Source organism: Zonotrichia leucophrys, chromosome 4 (assembly GCF_028769735.1).
Source record: "Zonotrichia leucophrys gambelii isolate GWCS_2022_RI chromosome 4, RI_Zleu_2.0, whole genome shotgun sequence".
Lineage (NCBI taxonomy): Eukaryota > Metazoa > Chordata > Aves > Passeriformes > Passerellidae > Zonotrichia > Zonotrichia leucophrys.
In genome coordinates this window covers 40,566,020-40,585,960 of record NC_088173.1, presented here as the reverse complement: position 1 = coordinate 40,585,960, position 19,941 = coordinate 40,566,020, and the positions used below count along the sequence as shown (strand labels likewise).

General features: G+C 36.3%; 1 protein-coding gene across 2 annotated transcripts in view; it reads left to right on the top strand.

The window, feature by feature from the left end:
- LRBA (LPS responsive beige-like anchor protein) overlaps window positions 1–19,941 on the top strand; it is a 369,174-nt gene that overhangs the window by 109,467 nt on the left and 239,766 nt on the right. For both annotated transcript variants that reach the window (XM_064711253.1, XM_064711252.1), the window contains exon 36: window positions 10,156–10,220. In XM_064711253.1, coding sequence (XP_064567323.1) covers window positions 10,156–10,220 — 65 coding nt within the window. The remainder of the gene's footprint in view (window positions 1–10,155; window positions 10,221–19,941) is intronic.

The following is a 19,941-nucleotide window of genomic DNA, read 5'->3' as shown; positions in this document are numbered from 1 at the left end:
CAGGCTGTTGGTAGAGAAATGTATAAAATATAGGGTTACAAACCACAAAATGATTCTTTGAAATAGTTTACCACACTGGAGTGTAGAGAGATGAACTTTCTGAAGTTGTTCTTACTGAAACAGAATTCTGTGGCAAAAGTGAGGATTTTTCTCCTTGATTTTCTTTTTAAAAGTACAATCTTTAGTGATTCTGTAGACTTCTCATATATTATAAGCTCATATGAAGAAAAACTCTTATGAGTTAAAAATTATTTGCATTTGCTGAGAAATTCAGGACATGCTGTTGGTGTGAGTTTAATGGAAAACACACCCTCTACAGTTAGAAATATTAGCCCTTAAAGCTGTGTTGCTGAGAGTTTGATTGATTAATGTATACATTTTTATGTCTAGGGAGGAGAGTGGATTGTCTAATGTGAATGTGAATCTTGGGAGTGGGATAGGGCAACAGGACAGCTTAATTTCCATTAATGTACAGTGCTGCAGATGTTCAAAACTGAGGGAACATAATTTAGCTGCCGAAGCAAGACTTTTCTGAAGAAAAAAGGCATCCTGTTGCTTCACCAGCACACTAGGACTTAAAAAAACACCACCATTTAAGGTGAGTTTTGTGCAGCAAGAGCACACCCTGTGGCTTGGCAGTCTAGTCAGAAGGATGATACCACGCTGGCTTTATAACTAGATCTTTGAACAATATTCTCAGGGGTGGTAAATGCAAAACAAAGTAATATCAACTGGCACTTAATTCTGTGAGCTCCCTGCTGGTGGGGCTCTGCACTGAAATGGAACTCTTCCTGACAGGAAGTCAGCCGCGAAGTGTGGAGACCTCTGAAAATAAAGTGTGCTTTAATTTGACACCCTGCTGTTTTACAGCCAGTCTGTTTAATTTGAGACTATGGAAAGAGGGTTAGTGCAGGGGAGGGGCAGGAGATTATGGAAAGTTCAGTGAGCAGCAATGTTTCTTGTCGATATAGTACTAATTACAAATATGGGAACTTTGTTGTTTGTCTTAATAAACCAAATAATGTGTGTCTGTTTCCAAGCAGAACTCCTTGGGGAAGTCAGGATTTGGGCAGATGTGCTATTTACTGGAAGTTCTACCCAGAGAAACTTTGTGGAGTAGTGCTGTTCAGTTTATTGTCTGACTTGCACTCTTACTTACATGCATCTAAGCTTTTTGCCCATTTGTGGAGCTGGGAAAAGATTTGTCTCATCAAGGATCATTGGCAGTGCGCTAATTTTTCCATCAGTATTTTGTGGTAACTTAAGTGATAAAAACTCATAATTCAGATTATGCAGCAATCATGATATTGAGGTCTATTAGGTATTAGATCCTAGTTCAGAGTCAATTTTTATTCAGAAGAAAAAGTTGGATTTTGCAGTGCTCTTTGAATAGTTCTGCATACATTTATTTGTATTTCTACCTGAAACCAAGATGGATATATTTTTCTTTTGGTAAATCTGCTTGGTAAGTGCAAGTAAGGATTTGCAGTGAAAGGAGTAAAAAATTATTATTTATCATGTTTATTGTGGTGATAGATGATAATAGAGAACTTTGTTGCAACATGTTTTCTATATATTGCATTTTTAGTGTAAATAAAGACAATAGATCTAGGATAAGGAAGGGAACAGAGTATGCAAGTGGAGAATAATGGGAGAGATAGTATTTTTTTCGCCTTTTAAAAAAAAATATTGATTTAGCCTCATTTTCTCTAAATCTTTTAAGAAAAGATCTGCATTAGGATAGGATTGTCTTAGTGAATATCAAGGGACAAGCTTGGACATCCTGTGTTATGAGTGAAGAGGTGGGATTGTTTTAGATGCTTGAATTCCATTCCCTCAAAGGTACAATGGTAGCAAGAATCATGTTCATCATGTGCATGCATTCATTATGAGAGTTTAAATAGAAGCCTAGCTACATTTGGGGAAAAGGGTGATACCAGAATCATGGAATCGTAGAAGGTTTGGGTTGGAAGGATCCTTAAAGATCATTATTTCCAACCTCCTTGGTGTATAAAGGGGCTTATGGTTCCAAAACCAGTGTTGTATTTCTTTATTAGTTAAATTTATTTATTTGAAGCTAAGAACATTGAGCAGGAAGATTGCTGCTATTTCATGGTGATGAAGAATGTTGCTATCAGTGGGACCAGTCCAGCGCTGCTGCTGCTGTACAGCACTGAGTTCGCTGTGATTTTCTCGTTTTTGTAATTTGTACTCTACCTTGAAAGGCATTTTCCTTCCTGTTCAGGGGTTTTACAAAATCTCAAATTCCAATCACAGTTAAGCAAAAAAGTACTGAAATCATGGGTCTGTTGTGTTATACTCCTGCTATTCCTCAATTTGTTTGGCTTTGTTCATGAAAATGATGCTGGCACTGCAACTTAATTATTTGGATCTTTTCCCATGTTCATCTCAGGTTGTTGCTTTTCTTCATGTCTGTTTTTCTGATTCATCTCCTTTGACTTAAGAATTCTGTGCTTCCTATTGCTGCCTATTTACAGAACTGCTTGGTACTTGGATTTCTCAAGTAATTTTTAAGATTCCTGTTCATAATTTTTCTGAAACTGGTCTTTCATCTTGGCATTGAAAATAGCCTATGGTTAAAGAACCTGGAGAGGAAACTCCAGTGGAGAAGGTTTGCTGCTAGATGAACTCAAACCTGACCCCTAATTTTGTTTCATGGGGTGTCATGGCAACAGCCTGCTAGTGGCTGAGAGAGAGGGAAAAGCTGCCTGGGGAAATTGCTTCCTCCCTGAGAAACTGGGGACCTGAAAACCACTCATTCAGTTTTTTCCCTAGTTTTTCATACTTCTTTGAAACTAGATACAAAAATGAAGCTTATGCATTTTGATCAGATATGCAGCTTTTATGTTGTGAAAATTCTTACTGTTATAATTGTATTTATGTGATATTTTTATTATTTTGTATTCATTTTGGATTAAGTTAAAGTTTTCTTTTATCGTTATTTTAAGAATATTGGGTGTTACCATAAATTATGGCAAATGCAACCTATCTCAAGATTTTTAGCTGTGTGTAATTTTTAAAGATTGTATATGCTGTAATATTTTATATCTATTTTTTCATAACAATGTATTTTTTAGGATAGATTTATGTCCTTTGTAGAGAAGGCTACAGTTGTCACTTTGAGAGTAATCTCACAGCACAAACGACATTGTCTGACAAGCTGACAGTTTTTTCTGTGGTATTTTTACTAAATAATCTACTACTTAAGTATGTAACTCCAGCTCTACATGTGTATAATTTCTTCTCAGAATCTATAAAAGCTTACTGTGACTTGAACTCTAACTTTTAAGTATTGAAATTAAACTCTCATTATAGTTTTAGGCATTTACCACTAACAACATAATACTAGTTTATAGGAAGCTCTGTTTACATGGAATAACCCACATGGTTAAACAGCAGGGGAGTCTTCTGCTTTTAGTTAAAAACCTGCTGTTTCTGTACGGCTTATTTACTACTTCTTTAATTCTTAATGTAGTGTGCTGTGGAACTGAGCATGCAAAAGTCAGCAAAGTGTTCTGGTTTTTGCGTCCAAGGTTATTACTTGCTGTACAATAATAAAGGCACTATTTTATTGGGTTAGTTGTAATTAACTTCAGCACTAGGCATTGATATAAATCATTCCTAACCTGTTTTCTTTACATTTTCATTCTTTTAAACTGGTTTCACATAGCTTCTTTCTGTCGTCCTTTTACATGAGGACTAGGGTTGTAATTGCTTTTTTGAATTGGGCAGTCGGAAGCTTGTGTGTGTGTTGGTCCAAGAATTGATTAAGGAGCACTAATGAATTTCATATAGCACTTTTAACAGATTTGTAATAAATACTCTACCAGTGATCTGTTATAACCTTAGAACTCAATACAGTGTTGTCATGCTGTGCAGCTGGGAAAATATTTCAGTATCAGAAACTTTTGTTTGGTTTCATAGTTAAAATAGTAAAGAATTTTGTGGTTATGAATAAAAAAAAAAAGGTCCTGTACCAACTTCTCCCCAGAGTACATTTTATGAAAGGAGTTATCATTATTTGTTTTGGTGTTTGATAAAACAGAGGAAAAATACTGAAACAGTGGTAATTTTCATTTTTCTGCTTAGCCTTTATGTTTAGTACCATGTGGGTCCTGTGCCATTCTGACTTATTAATTCATTCTGATTTATTAATACGCATGTACTGCAGCACGTTTGGCTGCTCCTCAGCAGCACAGATTTGAAACAAGGATTTTGTTTGCTCTTTTCAGTCACCTTTGCAACACTGAATGTGTTTGTTTCTTGAATTCCTTCTGTCTTTTAGGGGTAGATAATCACGTATGCACAATCTCAGCCCACCTGTATGTGTGGTTCATTAGTTTGATATGAGTGTGTTTGGGTTATTTTCTCACATTAGTGTGGTGTTATACCTTCACTTGAGAAGCTCTCTCATCTAGTCAATTTTTACACAACTTTCTCCTAAAAAACTCGCTAAAATTTTCAATACAAAGGCTTCAGTTGTGTACTGTCACCAGCAGATTTTTTGACAAAAAGCCATGTCTTTTTTAATGGAATGCCAGCAGTAAATACTTTTTTATTATAACTGGGTGTGCTTGATAGTTTTAAAAGTCTTATAAAAATAATTAGCTCTTTTATAAAGTTCTAATGGCAGCCTTGCAAGTTTCCCCTGAAGCAGTCTCTAATGAACAGGCCTTGATTTTTCCAGTTGGGCTTTCAGATTCCCAGAGGACTTGACTTCAGACCTCGAAGGGCAGCAGCTGCCATTTGTCTTGAGCCCGGCGTTGCCGAGCAGACAGGCCCTGTGCTAATAGGACACATTTGTACAGCCCGAGTACGTGGGACCCCATGGAGCCCTAATGACCATCATCTGTTGAGAGCTTGTAGCTGGCCAGGGTTAGAGTAACTTTTATCACCCTTATTGAAATCAAACCCTCTCTATTGATTAGTGAGCTACTTGGGCTTGTTACAGAGATGCCACGTTAAAGCTTTCATAGAGAAGCCTTTGTTTAAATTTCAGTGAATCCAAGCCTGTTCGATAATGTTTTTTGGGTGACAAGAGGGTCCGAATTTTTAAGATAGTCGTAAATATTTTTGCAAGTTCTCACTTTGTTTCGGGATTCAGCAACAGTGGTGATGTTCTGTAGAGAAACGGCCATGAAAATATTTATTGAGATTATTTTTTTTCTTAGCCAGTTTTCTATTGTTCCTTCTTTATCTGTTTATGGTTTTTAAATTTATTTGAGCATACAGGTATGTTTGTATATATACTGGATAACTATCTCAAATGTTCTCATGTTATTTTTATATTAATTTCTGTCACATCTTTGCAAAATGTTCCTCTTTTGTAAGTACTTGGCCTTTGCTAATTTTGATATTAAATTTCTGCATGGTTTCTAGATATGATTTCCTTTTAATCCATGTTGCTTCTAATTTTTTTCAATGGACTTTCATAGATTAAAACAACTGAAGCATGCTTCAACCTTTAAAAGTAATTTATGTTTTCAGAGATTCTGCTTAACATGCAGTCTAACTTTTTTAATTATGAAGAGCCCAGCTGAGATATAATCTACTTTTCACTATATGTTCTTTATTGCTGAGTTCATTCAAGCCTGTAGTGGATGTGGTGCTGAGAGAGTGCTGACACCAAGTGCAAACACTGCTGAAAAGTTCTTGATAGTTTACTTTAGGCACTTAAAGATTAGTGTATCTCTCTATGAACAAGTTTTTCATGCAGATTTGACCTTTACTCTAGGATATAATATGTCTCTTAGTCATATGTTAACACATTTTCCCACCCTGCTCCTTAGTGCCCCATTCATAGTTGTCAGTACCAAAGTCATCCTTCTCCTTTGTTTCATAACCAAAATAAATTATCAAAACTCCGCCAGCTTTATGGGAAGGATGGATTAGTGAAGAATTTTCTCTTTTTTGCCTGCTGATGAGTGTGTGTTTCCACTGCTAGATATAATCCTTAATTGTAGAATATGTTAAACTGTTTAGAAGGATTTTTTTTCAAGTTTCTGAGAAAAATGAATTTTTAAGGAGCATGCATGTGTCTATATATGAATGAGAGCAGCAGAACAGTTTGTTACAGTTGGAAATAAAGCAGTTTTCATCTATTGGAAATGTTTTAAATATTCTGTTCAAAATCCGTGGTTAATTGCTTAGCCATCAGACTAGTTGATGGGTTGGTGTTGGAAATGTTTGTATATACCTTGAAGAATGTATGCTTTGAGGTATTAAGAGAATTGTGGAATGGTTTGAGTTGAAAATGACCTTAAAGAACATCTAGGTCCAACACCCCTGCCGTAGTTGTTTAAAATACGATTAAATTACTTTACCAAGGGTGTACAGCTGAGGGAGAATATGTCCATTTGTTGCCTACAGGCAAGCATTTCAAATTCCAAACCAACAAAAATGTGTATCAACAAAATTTTCTTGGTATTTGTTTGAGTGATTACAGTTTAGGAATAGTTATACTGGGCTAGATAAAGGCTTCACTTTACTTCTTGTCCTATCTCCAAGTATAGACACAAAGACATGCTCAGAAAGAATAAAATAGGACAAGTGTGATACTTTTCTACTCTCCAGCAACTTTTGCTCAGGGTACTTCTGAATTGGATGCAGTTTCTGTGTATTTAGCCAAATGTGTTTATTTTTTTTCATATGTACTTGTTCTGTTTCCTCTTGATCCTATTGAACTTTTAATCACCATGGTATGCTTTTGGTAATGGATTTTTTACACATTGTATAAAGAACCACCTGCATTCTTTGTTATGAAGTTGGCTTCTGCTATCTGCTGCTCGCAGAAAAAGGCTTTTTGGGTAAATAAACAGTTCCTGAAGTATTTGATCTGAGCAAGGATACTCAGAATGGGTAGGAAGCCAATAACAAATGGAAAAAAATCGAATTCAAGGCAGAAATTTTTTAAGAACTTCACTTATCTGATCATTCTGTGGGATTAGAGATGTACCTTGTTTTTTATGAAAGGAAATATGAGGATGAAATAGTGTGAAAGACTTCTAAATGCATCTGAAGATTGAGATAGCTGCACATACACATGTAGGCACAATGACATAAAATGGGATGTACAAGAACTGAAGCCTGTTTGCTACACTAATCTTGTTGCTGGCTATGGTCTTATCCAGCTTTGGTATTTTCTGTGTTTTGGTCATTGGATATAGTCTAATGCATGCTGTTGGTCTTGGTATTTCCTAGAAAAAAGTAAATGTAGTAATTTATGAGTTTTATTAGAGAATTTGGTGCTGTCATACAACTGATCATTAGTTAAGGTTAATTAAAAACCCCCACTGTAAAACAGATTAAATAACCCCAGCATTACTCAAATAGGACAACAGGTCATGATAGCAACCTCAAGGGAGATGATTAGTTTCTGAAAGGAGGGGTTTAAGACCACTACTGTTTAATGTTTTCATTTAATGACCCTTGTACACCCAGTAAGACTGTGCTAATGAAACTTGTTGATGATATAAAATTAAAGCTATAGAGGACTGGGATGTATTTCTGCTCACTTCAGAGTTGAGCTGTATAGAAAGAAAATGTAGTATGTTATTTCATACAAAATTATAATTCAGATCAGGTTTGCAGCACCATTTCAGGAAAGGTTTTAGTCCTTGCCTAGGGTATTTATGGGGCTGTTTATAGTTTCTATTAAGGAAATAGGTGACACAATAACGAGTTAGGAAATTTCCTTATCAGACAAAGTATTTGAATAAAAAGTGATTTCTTATTTGTGTCCTTGTTATGGTGATTTTTCATTGAAGTTATTTGTGATCGTTTCTATTGCTTCTTGGTTTTCCCATTGCTTCACTGTTGAGAGTTCAGTGACCAAAAGCATTACAAGTAGATGATGTCTCTTGGTCACTGAACATTTACAGCCACGGGAAATGATGGTCAATTACCTACAGCTTAGAACAGGTATGAAATTATCGACTCAGCTGATCAGCCCTTCCTCAGGAAAGTGCTGAAATGTGTTTTGTAGTTATTTACTTGCATTAGCGGTTGAGTTTGAAGCTTTTAACATGTTTTTTCCCTAATACCTTTGGGAGATGGATAACTAAGATGCTGATATAATAATGCAATATGTATACTGAGTGTAATTGTTTGAGAGTGAACATATACTGTGGGGAAATATTGAATGGATCATGAAAGATGAAGACCATTAGTCTTTTCTTTCAACTATTAAAATAAGCTTTAGGGTGTGTTCAGCTGTGATTTATGAAAATGTTTAGACTAACACCTTCTTTGATGATGTCTGATGTAGAGAAAAATGCTGAAAAGTATCATGATAAATGCACTTTCTTTTCACTTTTGGCAGCCTCCATCTTCACCAATTAAATTTTCAAGTATTGTTGTGAGCTCTTTAGAAAGCAGAACAACAGATGGACAGTGTCATAAATGAAAAAAAAAATATTTTGCTTTTCCTGAGTTTTCTCACACTTCAGCTAACAGAATAGTTTCAGTTATCATTATATGAAGCTAAATATTTAGAACCTGATACTACATTTAAAACCCCTTAGCATGTGCACACTTGCATGTGCTCTTTTGTTTAAAATATTAGAAACGAAAAGGTTTTTTGTTTTCCAGTAGAATACATTTATAATTTGTGATGAATAATACATCACGTGTTCCACTTATTCTGCTTTTAATTCTGACTCCCTGAAAATTGTAATACATTGTTGCAGCTTAAAGATGATGAGCATGATAAACATGATAAGCATGTCTTAGGCCTGGAAAAACAGCTGGAGAAATCAGAGTTATAATTTCTCCCCTGCATCTGAAATTTGCAAATACTTTTTTTTTTTTTTTTTTTTTTTTTTTTTGGGGGGGGGCAAAGGGGCAGGATTTAAGTTGTAAATAACAACATTGTTTCAGTGTGTATCTGATCAAACCTTTGTCTCACTGACTGAGAGGTAAATCTGCGACACTGAGCACCAAAAAATGCACCCTGACACTGTGTATTAAAAACCTCCTAAATTCAGAAATCTGAAATTTGTTTAAGACGGTTTTCCAGTTTTGAAATTTTCCCTGCCTTGGAGCTGATGAGATTTTTAAAAAATAACCACAGTGATAAAAGTACTCATGTAGATAATCAGCAGGATTATTATTTCATAGAACAAAGAGTAAAAAAAACCAAGAAAGCTGATGTGGAACAGCACATGAAACTTAACTATCTGTCTGCTGCAGAATCAGTCTTTTCTATTAGATTAGAAGAGCTGATGAATTTAAATCAAGAACCGTATTTGTCCTGGTCTATTTGCCTCTACCTTTTTCCCAAAACATGAGGTACACACTTATTTACTGCTCTAATTTTTAACTAGGTTAACTTTTTCCTATGTGGTCTAAGATTAAAAAAATCTATTTTCTGTGTTTGTTAAGTAATTTTGTTTTCTTCTCATCTTTCAAATGAGGGTAACAAGCCCCAGTGACAGGTCATCTGAGTTGGTTGCTCACCCTGTGTCTCTTATGGGAGCCAGGCCAGCCCACCTACATGTTTAAGAGGTGTAGAGTTTTGCTTAATTCAAGGTTCAGCTGGATTTAAGGAATGTGCAGTGCATGCTCATCTACTGTTGGCATTGTTTCAGTGTGTTAAAAATGTTACATTTTTAAAAAAACACAGTGTGTTAATGGTGCAATATTTGAATTGTTAACAGATTTTTAAAAAATTATTAGAGACGACTATGTAGTGCTAAAGTGAGGGTTGTTATTAGGAAATTTCCCTACTAGGGTTTAAGCTACAAGAGAAATTTGTGTCTAAGAGATAACCCTTGCCTTAATGTGAAGCAGTTTCTGGCACTATCATGGTTCAAAAAGGCAAAAAGCGTCCATGAACCAGAGCAAGTTCAGGATTATTGCATGGCATAACAAAGGACAATGATGGAATCCTTTGTGGGATGTTTCTGGATTTTCTTCTCCCATTAATATGACCTTAAGTAAATGATGCTGCCCTGTTCCTTCATGCTGGCATTCATTGCTTCCTGATCCGCACACAATTAATGCTTTGTGTATTTGCTGAGTGTGCTGTAAGTTGCAAAAATGAAAAAGAAAGTGTCTTATTTTGTCTCTGAAAATGCCTCTTCCAAGTTCTGTTTTTATACAGCTAGTTTTCTCTTCTGTTTTGTCTTTACCCAGGAGTGGCAAAACTCTATACAGAAGAATGCTGGCCTGGCCTTTATTGAGCTTGTTAATGAAGGAAGGTAAGTAGCAATATTTGATAGCACCTCTGCCTTAGCCTTCAGGGAGTTCTGTGCCTTGAAACTTTTTAAAAATAATTTTTCTTCTTCCTTTTTGTGTAATTTTTTTAAAGTTTTACGAGCATGGTTTCATGTTCTTTCGTTCTGTGGTTCAGTTCTAATTCTGAATATGGGATTTTGCAGATTCTTAATGCTCTTTAGTTTCATTAAATATTTTGCTTATCTGTGTGTCATGGATTTTCTTTCTTCCCGTCCTTGTGTACTGGTTAATGTTGAAGCTATAATTTGTATTCAACTAATCTCTTGAGAAAGGGAATTGATATTTGAAAGACATTACTGCTAGGAATTGTGAGATAAGCCTCTGTCTCAAAAATTAGATTCCAGTTTGCTCATTTATTTCTGATCTATCTCTTAAACTAGAAAGGAGGAGAGGCTCTGTAAGGAAAAAACCCTCTTAATATTACCAATTAGTTTAATGTTCTATCCATAACTTTATATGTATATTATTGGAACTTGCAGAAAATGACAGAGCAGGTGATGAGGCCATGCTCTTTGACTTGTAGCAGTGTTCAGAACCATCACTATATTATTCATTAATATTGAATAAGTTGTTGAGGCAGACTAAGAGCAGTGTTTACCTTTTTCTAAAGGATTTTTTTCAGGATGTCTTACTGAGTTACCTAAGGTGTATTATAAGAAATGCCATTTATTTAAATGTAACTTCAGTTAGTGAGTAACTTCAGCTGGTTAGAATCCAAATAGAAAATAAATTTTACGTAGTTAGGACAACTATCTAACTAAAACCATAATAATTTATCACATAAATTAATATACTATGGAAATACCTTTTTATCATTTTAGGAATGGGGAAATGGCTATTTGAGATTTTTTTTTTCTGAAGATGTAGATGTTCTCAAGATTCATAAAAATAATGGCCATTTTAATGGCTTTTAATGGTTGCATTTCAGTTTATGGTAGGCGAAACACCATTCTGAGGCAGGAAAAACATTTTGCTACTAGTCTTGATCCCAAGGGCCAAGGTAAAGTAACAAGGGTGTTCAGTTACAGTGTTAAGATCTAGCCTGTAGTTGTTTCCTATTATGTGAGGCTGACCTGCCTTGACCTTACTTACAAAATGCCTGCTATAAATTTGGCCTTTGATTAATGTTTTATTAGCATAGATAACATAGAGATCCCACACACATGTAAACCACAATGTAAGGTTCATCTGTGTAAGATGATTATCATGGACAAATCAGTTGCTGAGACTGAGCTGTGCATGGCAGTCACCCAGTAGCTATTCAGCTCGTCCAGGTCAAGCTTTCTATCAGTAAACTATTTGGAATTGACTATTTTCTCCTCAAAACATGCAGTGCCCATCACAGACAGATGGAATCACTCCCCCACCTCCATAAACAACATCAATAACTTCGAGTCTAGCCTGAGCCAGAGTGGTTGTCTCAGGGACAAATGATCCCTTGAAGACTAGGAAGTGTGGTTTTGGTTAGCAGAAAATGTCTGTGTAATTGTTACTTCATTTCATTTCTGATGTGTAGCAGAGTTGGGTTTTCTTTTAGGTGGTTTTTTTTTGTGGTTTTTTTTTTTTTTTTTTTCCTTTAAGTAGAAGCATAACATTCATTCTGGTGAAGAGTAGAGGGGATTAATTTCTTAAAAATGGCTCCTTCTATCTGCCTCCATTTTCTTCCGTTGCTGTTTATAGGAGCCTTTATAGTTACTGCTGAATTGCATTGCTTTGTAGCTTTTCAGCAATCACTAAAATCAAACTGTTATCCCTCAAATGATAGGAACTGTATTCCAGAACTACTCTTTCCTTCTCTTTATGCAATTTGCAGATTCTTTTTCTTGCACATATGCTAACACTTGGACTGAAACATCTCAGACCTTGTATTTTATTCTATTTGCTATTTTTTGTATATTTTTGCCATAGCATTATAGTCTTAGAAACTCAAAAGCTAAAGTCTTTTAACTGAAACCTAAAAAAATATCTCAGTGATACTGATTTAGACTTTAGCTGCATAGTTATACAATAAAAGCTGAATTTTAGGTTTTTTCTACAAGTGCACAAGAAAATATGACAAAGTAGTTGTAGAAAGGACAGAACTGGTTCAGCACCAGGGAAGGATGGGATAGGGAGGGATTTCTGTAGGGCTCCATGACTTGAGAGTTACAATAAATAAAATCAAGGACTAGAAGAGCTGCCTGGAATTTGTGGAATCACAGAATTGCTATTGTCTACTGCCTTGGTGGGGGAAATTTGGTCATCCTATAATCTTTGTAAAGCAGAGTTTTATTCCCAGTGCTTATTACTAGATTTTTTGGACTAATGGTGCTATAGGATATTCCAGCTTGAGCTATGTTCTACTGGGTTTTTTATTGGGCAAATAAGCTGACTGAAGAATCTTTCTGGAAAAAGTCTAGAAAGGAAGATGTAAATCTCTCCTGTACTTGCTTTCAAATGTAATTTTTGCTTTTATGTGAAAGGTATGAATGTACCTCTCTTTCTCTCAGCAGTTGGAAGTTTTAGATTTAGGCTTGCCATGTTTTGGCTAGGATTCCCTGGACAGAAATATGTGCAGAAAGTTTGCCTCTGGGACTAGTAAGATCTGCAGTGTGTGTGCTGCATTCAGAATGTGTTGGTCTGAATTTCTTCATATTCACAAGTAAATAATGTGTTCCACAGAAAAGCTGCTCCCTGCCTTTCCAGGTAGATCACAACCTCTTCATATGTAGAGCAGAATTGATTAGTTTGTGAAGTTTTGAGTCTTGAACTGAAAGAAAATCTCTGAACAGGAGGCTGGTGGGTGGAAATACAGAACTGTAAAGCTGCCTAAAACAGAAATACACAACTGAAGGCCTGAAGTCCAGGTTACAAGCATAGTAAAAAGAAAAAAGCCAGTGTAGAAATACAGCAAGCCACAGAATGTAAGGTAAAGGAGCAGGTATTGAAGAATAACCTCTTTCTGTGCAGTAACAGATGGATCAATTTCAATACATTGCTACGTTTAACATTAATCTGGTTTTAATAAAAAATAGTAAGTATTGTTCTCTGTTATTGTGGTGTTTAGGAACACTATTAATGCTCTTTGAAACCTTGTTAAAAAGGTGCCTGTACCCATGGCTCCTCCATGGACTGAGCCATCTGTGCAGCAGCAGGATAGGTTGTGAAATGTTTTCCTTAGCCTGCTGAACTTCTGTCAGTCTGGATTTCATTCTTTGTGCTTGCCTTTCACCTTTGGATCCTCCCTTTATGGAGAGTCTGTTTTGGAGCCTGAACCTGAGAACTTACTGGCAAGGGAATTTGTTCACCAGAACCATCCTTTAGGTGGATCTAGTTCACTCCATGGCCAGCCCTCTCCTTTGGAGACTTCTGAGGTGCCCAGACGGATTCCTTTTTTGCACCCTGGAACTAATTTGTTTCCTCCTTATGCACAAGATGGTGGAGCTATTATTTATGAACCAAACCAAGCTCAGCTTTGTTTTATTTCCTTGCATGTACAAATGGCTCTTTTGCTAGAGCCTGATTTCCTGTAGTTGACTGGTTAGTGAGCAGCTCCTGTGCTGTGTGAAGGTGAAAGCCCTCTGCTGTCGCTGTGATTCATTAGCACACTTTAGTGTGAAGCATCTCTTATGCTGGATCTTGTTTTCTGTATCAGTCAGGGCACTAACAAACGTACTCGAGCTTGAGAGCAGGCATGACAGTTATTATCCCCTTTGGGGTGATAATGGCTTTGGCATGGCAGGGGTTGAGAGATCAGTCTCCTAAGCATGCTGCAGCAATTATTCTTTCCAATTTTCAGTTGAAGAGACTCTAGAAGATGCTTGATTTTAATATTCTCAAGCACAGTTTCCTTGGCCAGCTGAAGAATTATGAAACAATGTTCTATGCTTTCATTTTTATACACTTGTAAATGAATATTCACTAAAATGGTCCCCAGATATTTGGTGTAAAGACAATCTCGTTTAACTAGCAGAATCCATGTATAATTTTCTCTCCTTACCTTTGCTTTTTCAAGTCCTTATTCAAACAAGGCAACCCAAAACATAAGTATTCATAAGTGTATCCATGTTTGTTTTTCTGTAGCTTTTTTTTATTGCCCTGTTCTTTGTTGTCTTTTGAGGAATGAAATCTAATCAAAATTCTCCCCTCTGTATCAGAGCATTTTCTAATGGGTCTTTCAGTGTAGTTGAAACCAGCTTTTTTTCTTTTTCTTTTCCCAAAGGAATCTTGGAAGGGATTTTGTGCTCCCTTGGATTTAAAATTATTATTTTTGAGACACTATAGCCTTCTATTAAAAATATTTGTTGGAATTGTGCAATTAATTCCGAAGTTATTGGGAGGAGAAGGAAGACAAACAGAATGCAAATTTAACATCCGTAGCAAGTAAAAACTCCATCAACCAACCAAAAAAAGGTCCCAAACCTCTCCAGAAACAACCAAATGCAACAGTATTATGCTCTCAAAACATAAGATCTAATAGTATAAAATCTGGAATGCTGTAATCATCTATATTTTTATAGCTGAGGGGGTGGGGAAGAATTTAAGAACTATACTAACAAAATTTAAACATATGTCACCTGCTGTTCCTTGTCTTAAATTCTGTGTATTGCTTTTGACTGATCATGAATGCAAATATTTTTAATATTGAATACTTGGCAATCAAGCTGGCTGGCCAATTATTTGGATGCTTTCTGAATGGAAGATAGGGGACAGATGTAGGCTGCCCCATTCAATTGTCTCTCGCTCACAACGCTGTGGTCACTCTCAAGGAATGAATATTGGAGGGTTGTGTTGCCATAGGAGCAACTACTGTGATGGAAAAACAGTTAGAAAAATACAGCTATTAATGAAAAAATGGATGATAACTGTCAGACTTTGTGCATAATTGACCAAAAAAGGCTCTGGAGAAAAATGATAAATGCAGTCTGGTCCAAAGTAGAATTGATTACTGCTAGTCTGCTCCCCGTGCTGCAGCCTCCTTGTCCTGAGATTCTAATGACATAGAACCTGCACCTCAGCCTTGTTTTGTAAGAAAAAAAGACATGTTTTCCACATTTCCTTTCTTTTTGATTTTTAACAACCCTTTCTGTTTAAATGGTACATTTTGTAAAAGAGATTTTTTTATGATTTATTTTCTGAGTCTCGAGATTATTGTTTTGGTTTGTTTAAAGCAAAGAAAAAGCAGCTTTGTTAATGTGTGAATTTGAATACATAAGATCATTAGACTAGACTTAAAGCAGCATTGTAAATGTGCTGAAAGTTAGGAATTGTAGCCTGAATGTGTTTCAGAGCTGGATAAGTTGACTTGTGTGGGGTTCTTGATGCTACCTAATTTTTTTGCGTGCATGTATGTGCACTAAGGTATACTGTGGTGGACACAACCATTTGAAAAACCAATTCTTTATTTACTGAGTTTTGAAGGGTGTGTATGTTGCAAAGGTAGGTTTTGCTTGTGAGAATACATAATTAATTTGTTGGGTCTATGAAAAAGGAAATTCATTAACCACTTTTGGGTGCCCGGGAGCTCTGAAAATGTTTTTAATGTGGAAAGTTTTTGATAGCATCTGCTTTCTAAAAATTAAATTATTGCAACTGTAACAAGAAGGTATTTGTGCTGTATTGTGTGCATACATGTACTGTACTATTGCCATCTGATGGGACATTTTCAGAAATCATCTCCAATAGTACTGTGCAATGGCTTTGAAATGTGAACACAACAGTTTTCAATGGGCTCTGCCATGTCCTAAGAGGCTCTCCTAGGTAGAAAACATTGGATTTTCCCTCAGCTACCTTTTCAAACTCCTGCTTCATTTAATGCTAGTGTGTGTCCAAGTCAGCATTTTGGTGAGTCTACACAGCTTTGGGGTGCCTTTTTTTTCTTGTTTCCTTTTTTGTTTTTTTTTTTTTTTTTTTTGGTCTCCAATTTTAGGTCAATAAATTTGTTCAAACTTCAGTCTTTAAGACTTTATGGACTAACAATATTCTTTGAGAATTCAGTAGAGTATCTGTAAAGTACAGAATCTATGTTCCACAAAGCAATTGTGAAATGCCCTTGCAACAGTAATTCCACTACTTAGCACATTGAACAGTCAGATGCCATAAAATTCCACATATATCCATGTAGAACATATCCCCTTTTGAAGTCAAAGAATCTCCTACATGCAGGTTCATGAGGAAGGAGTGCAAGTTGGAGAGGTCACCTTGCTTGGCTGTCTCAGAGTTCTCTGTTGTGGAGCACCTGGAACTTACAGTCTCTCCCCACAGTAGTTTGTGAGAGATTTGTGCCTAAATGTTGGCAATGTCACCTAAGAACCTTTTTCATACTTGGACTAAAACTGATAATTGTTAGACATCTGTAATAGTAATCCAGAATTTCTCAATCTCTCATTTGCTCTTGCTTTGCACATTTCTGTTTATTTTTTCATCTCTTGTACTTTTTAATTTTTCCTTGTTATAAGGAGCAGCTTTTTTACTCACTCATCTAAGCATTCAGCAGCCAGAAACTGGAGGAGGACTTTTAGTTCTGTGTCTCATAGTTTTCCAGCATAACAATGAAAATCAGTCTATCTCATGTATTTGGCTGGAACTCCTTCTCTCAGTGGTTTAGCACTTCATTCCTGACCCAGCAAAATATGCAAGTATATATTTAACTTCCAGCATGGAATCCATCCCCTTGCTTGTTTTTACTAGGCTGCTCATCTTTTCAAAGTTTAGGACATGTTTTAAAACATTTCAGTCTGGAAAAAAAGTGCCTGGGAAGAAAAGTTTGTCTGAGACTTTGAATCTGGTGTGCACTGCAAGCAGAAGAGTAGCCCCAGTACCCAGAGTCTTTGCACTCATGAATAATCACGTCCAACTTCTACAAAATGTGTCCATCCACATTCTTCTTGTATTAAGATCAGGAAAAATAATAATTCAATAGTATGTCATAAGTAAGAACAAACAAGAAGAAAATCTGTCAGGATGGTGGAGTGTAAATCAGCACATTCAACACCAGTTTGGGTGTTTAATAGTACTGAAAAAATCACCAGTATATGAGATAATATAAGGCAAGTGTGGTCCGTGGACCTTCATACGGGGATTACGAAGCCTCAGCAAGAAAGAAATTATTAGACTTGAGTTTATCTTTAAACTTGGGTGTGCATACTTTGAAAAATACAAAAAATTCAATCTGTTTACTTAAAGAAAGGAAAAGCTGTCATTTTGCTGTAACAAAAAAGTATTTAATGTGTTTTCGACGAAATTTTTGTTTAACTTAAAAAGAACTAATGTAATCTAGTTGCTGGGGAAGAAATCAGGATAAAAGCACAAAAATGTTAAGGGAATTTTTGTCTTTGTTTTAATTGACAGTAACTTCTCTATTATAAAACTATTTTATGGGAGAATATGGTTTAAAATATCTTTTTGTTCCGGCACAGGTTGCCCAGAGAAGCTGCAGTACTCCATCCCTGGAAGTGTTCAAGGCCAGGCTGGATGGGGCTCTGAGCAATCTGGTCTAGTGGAAGGTGTCCCTGCCCATGGCATGGGCTTGGAGATGATCCTTAAGGTCCCTTCCAACTGAAACCAGTTTATGATTCTATAAGATTCAAGCCTTATTAAAAAAAACCCAACAAACCACAAACAAAAAAGCACCAAAAAATTCCCCACAAACAAACAAAAAAAAGAGCATTTTTCTGGAAGCTGCCCCATAGTGTGAACAGAATGTATAGACTTGATGGAGGAAATGAAATTGTTTTCAGGAAGACATTAATGATTGATTTGTATGGGAGGCCAAGGCAGGAACCAGAAAGAACCATTATGATCCTTTAAATCCGTGAAGTGCCACTTACTGGCTTAGTGAGGAGAATCAGGTGTTTCTAAACATTTTTTTCTTAAGAAAGCTTTTGTTACCTGATCTAGGTAATTAAGTTTATAGGCTCTCCCTCATGTACAAAATGTGTTGTGTGTAGTTTGGAATAGAGCTAATTCTTCAGCAAGAGTCAGAATCCTGTCCTTGATTGAGCAGTGGTCTGCTCACCTGGGAACAATTGTTTTATTGACAGCAGTGAGCTACACTTAAGTTTCTGTTCAACATTTGGTTTCCCTTAAATGGAAAACTAGCAGCTACAAGGTTCCCAAAATTTGTCTTTAGTAGGTGATTAAAATTTCATTTTAAACATATTACTGGAGGTGTGTTCATTTATACAGGAGCTATGAGCTCATATTCGCTTTGATTTTTATTGATGGCTACAGACTCCTCTATTATATCATGCCATCATTATATTTATGTAAGGAGATATATATTTCTTTTGCAAAGTTCCATACTTAAGTGGTAAACTCAAAATAGAAATCTGCATGGTATGCCTTGTATGTGGATACTGTTTTATAAAGGAACTCCACAGTGCCCTAGATGATAATGCAACTTGAAGTGTTTGTTATGAGAAAGCTAATCTGAGCATATGCAGTGTTTGGAAAAGGTTGAACTGAAAAAAAAGATTAAAATTTAAAGTTCTTGAATGTTAAAAAGAAAAAAAAGAAAAATCATGTTGCAGTTTCATCTACCTGGCCTACCCCTGTGTGGAGTATTGTACAGAAAGTGAGGAAAGTGTGTGGGGTTAGTAAGGAGACCTGAGGGTGACAGAAGAAACCCCTGATCCATAGGAGACCAAGCTCTTCCTGGACCTGAAGTATATTTGCTTTCACCAGGTACACCTCTGCTCTGTTTGGACAGTGTTGTTCCTGTGTGAGGGAATGTAGTTCTTTGCTGTGTTTGGATCACATCCATCCTTTCTGGACATGCATAGCAGGAGCTGGGCTGCTTACCAGTTATCTACCATGTTTGGTAGATAAAAAAGGAGACCATGTTGTAAAGTGTTAAGACAATTATTATATTGGGTGATTTCATAAACAAGGGAAAGAAAAGTGGGACTCAGAGTGTGTAATTAGATTAAAAGTAGACCTTTTAGAGGACAGCTGTTACTTTTCAAAGTCAGATCAAGCTACCAGAGGATATTGGTATTGACAAACTCAGGGAAAGTAATGGAATACTGTCCAAGTGTGTTACATGCAGTTTGTAATACGTAGTATGTGAGCATTTGTGATCCCCTTAATTTTTTGAATAGTTCTTAGTTCAATAAAAAAGAGTTTATTTAAAGGCTTATGTGTGAGATTTGAGTGTGCTACTGGAGATTATGGAGAAAGAGACAAACACTTGGAATCTGCCCAGGCTATTGCTTGTACAGTTCCTTGTTGCTGGTTTGTCACTAATGCATGCAGATAAATTGGCAGAATTGCATGTTTGTTGCCCAACAGCTGCATCTGTTCTAACAGTGAGTAAAAACAGAAAAAAAAAAAAGAAGGAGCTTGTAATGTGGTTTCAAATTAGTGACTTTTGTACGAGCCTCCCCAAACAGGAGGAGAAATCACATCTCAAACAGTGAATTGTGCATATTTCTTAGTTCAAGACTTCATCCATGGGGAGATACTAATCCACCAACTTGGCTGGTTCCTGGGCTTGTGGCCTCATGTGGCTGCTGTGCTGCAGGTTTCTGGAATGAGAGGGGCAGTGAACAAAGAGCTTCAGGTGTTGTTCTGCCTCTGAATTTCTTCTCCTGGGAGCAGGCATGTGCCTGCAAGTCTCCTGCAAGTGTGGAATTCTGAAAGCACAGGAAAAGAGACAGCAAAGCATCGCTCTTTCAAACATACAGTAAGAGACAGGTGGATCCT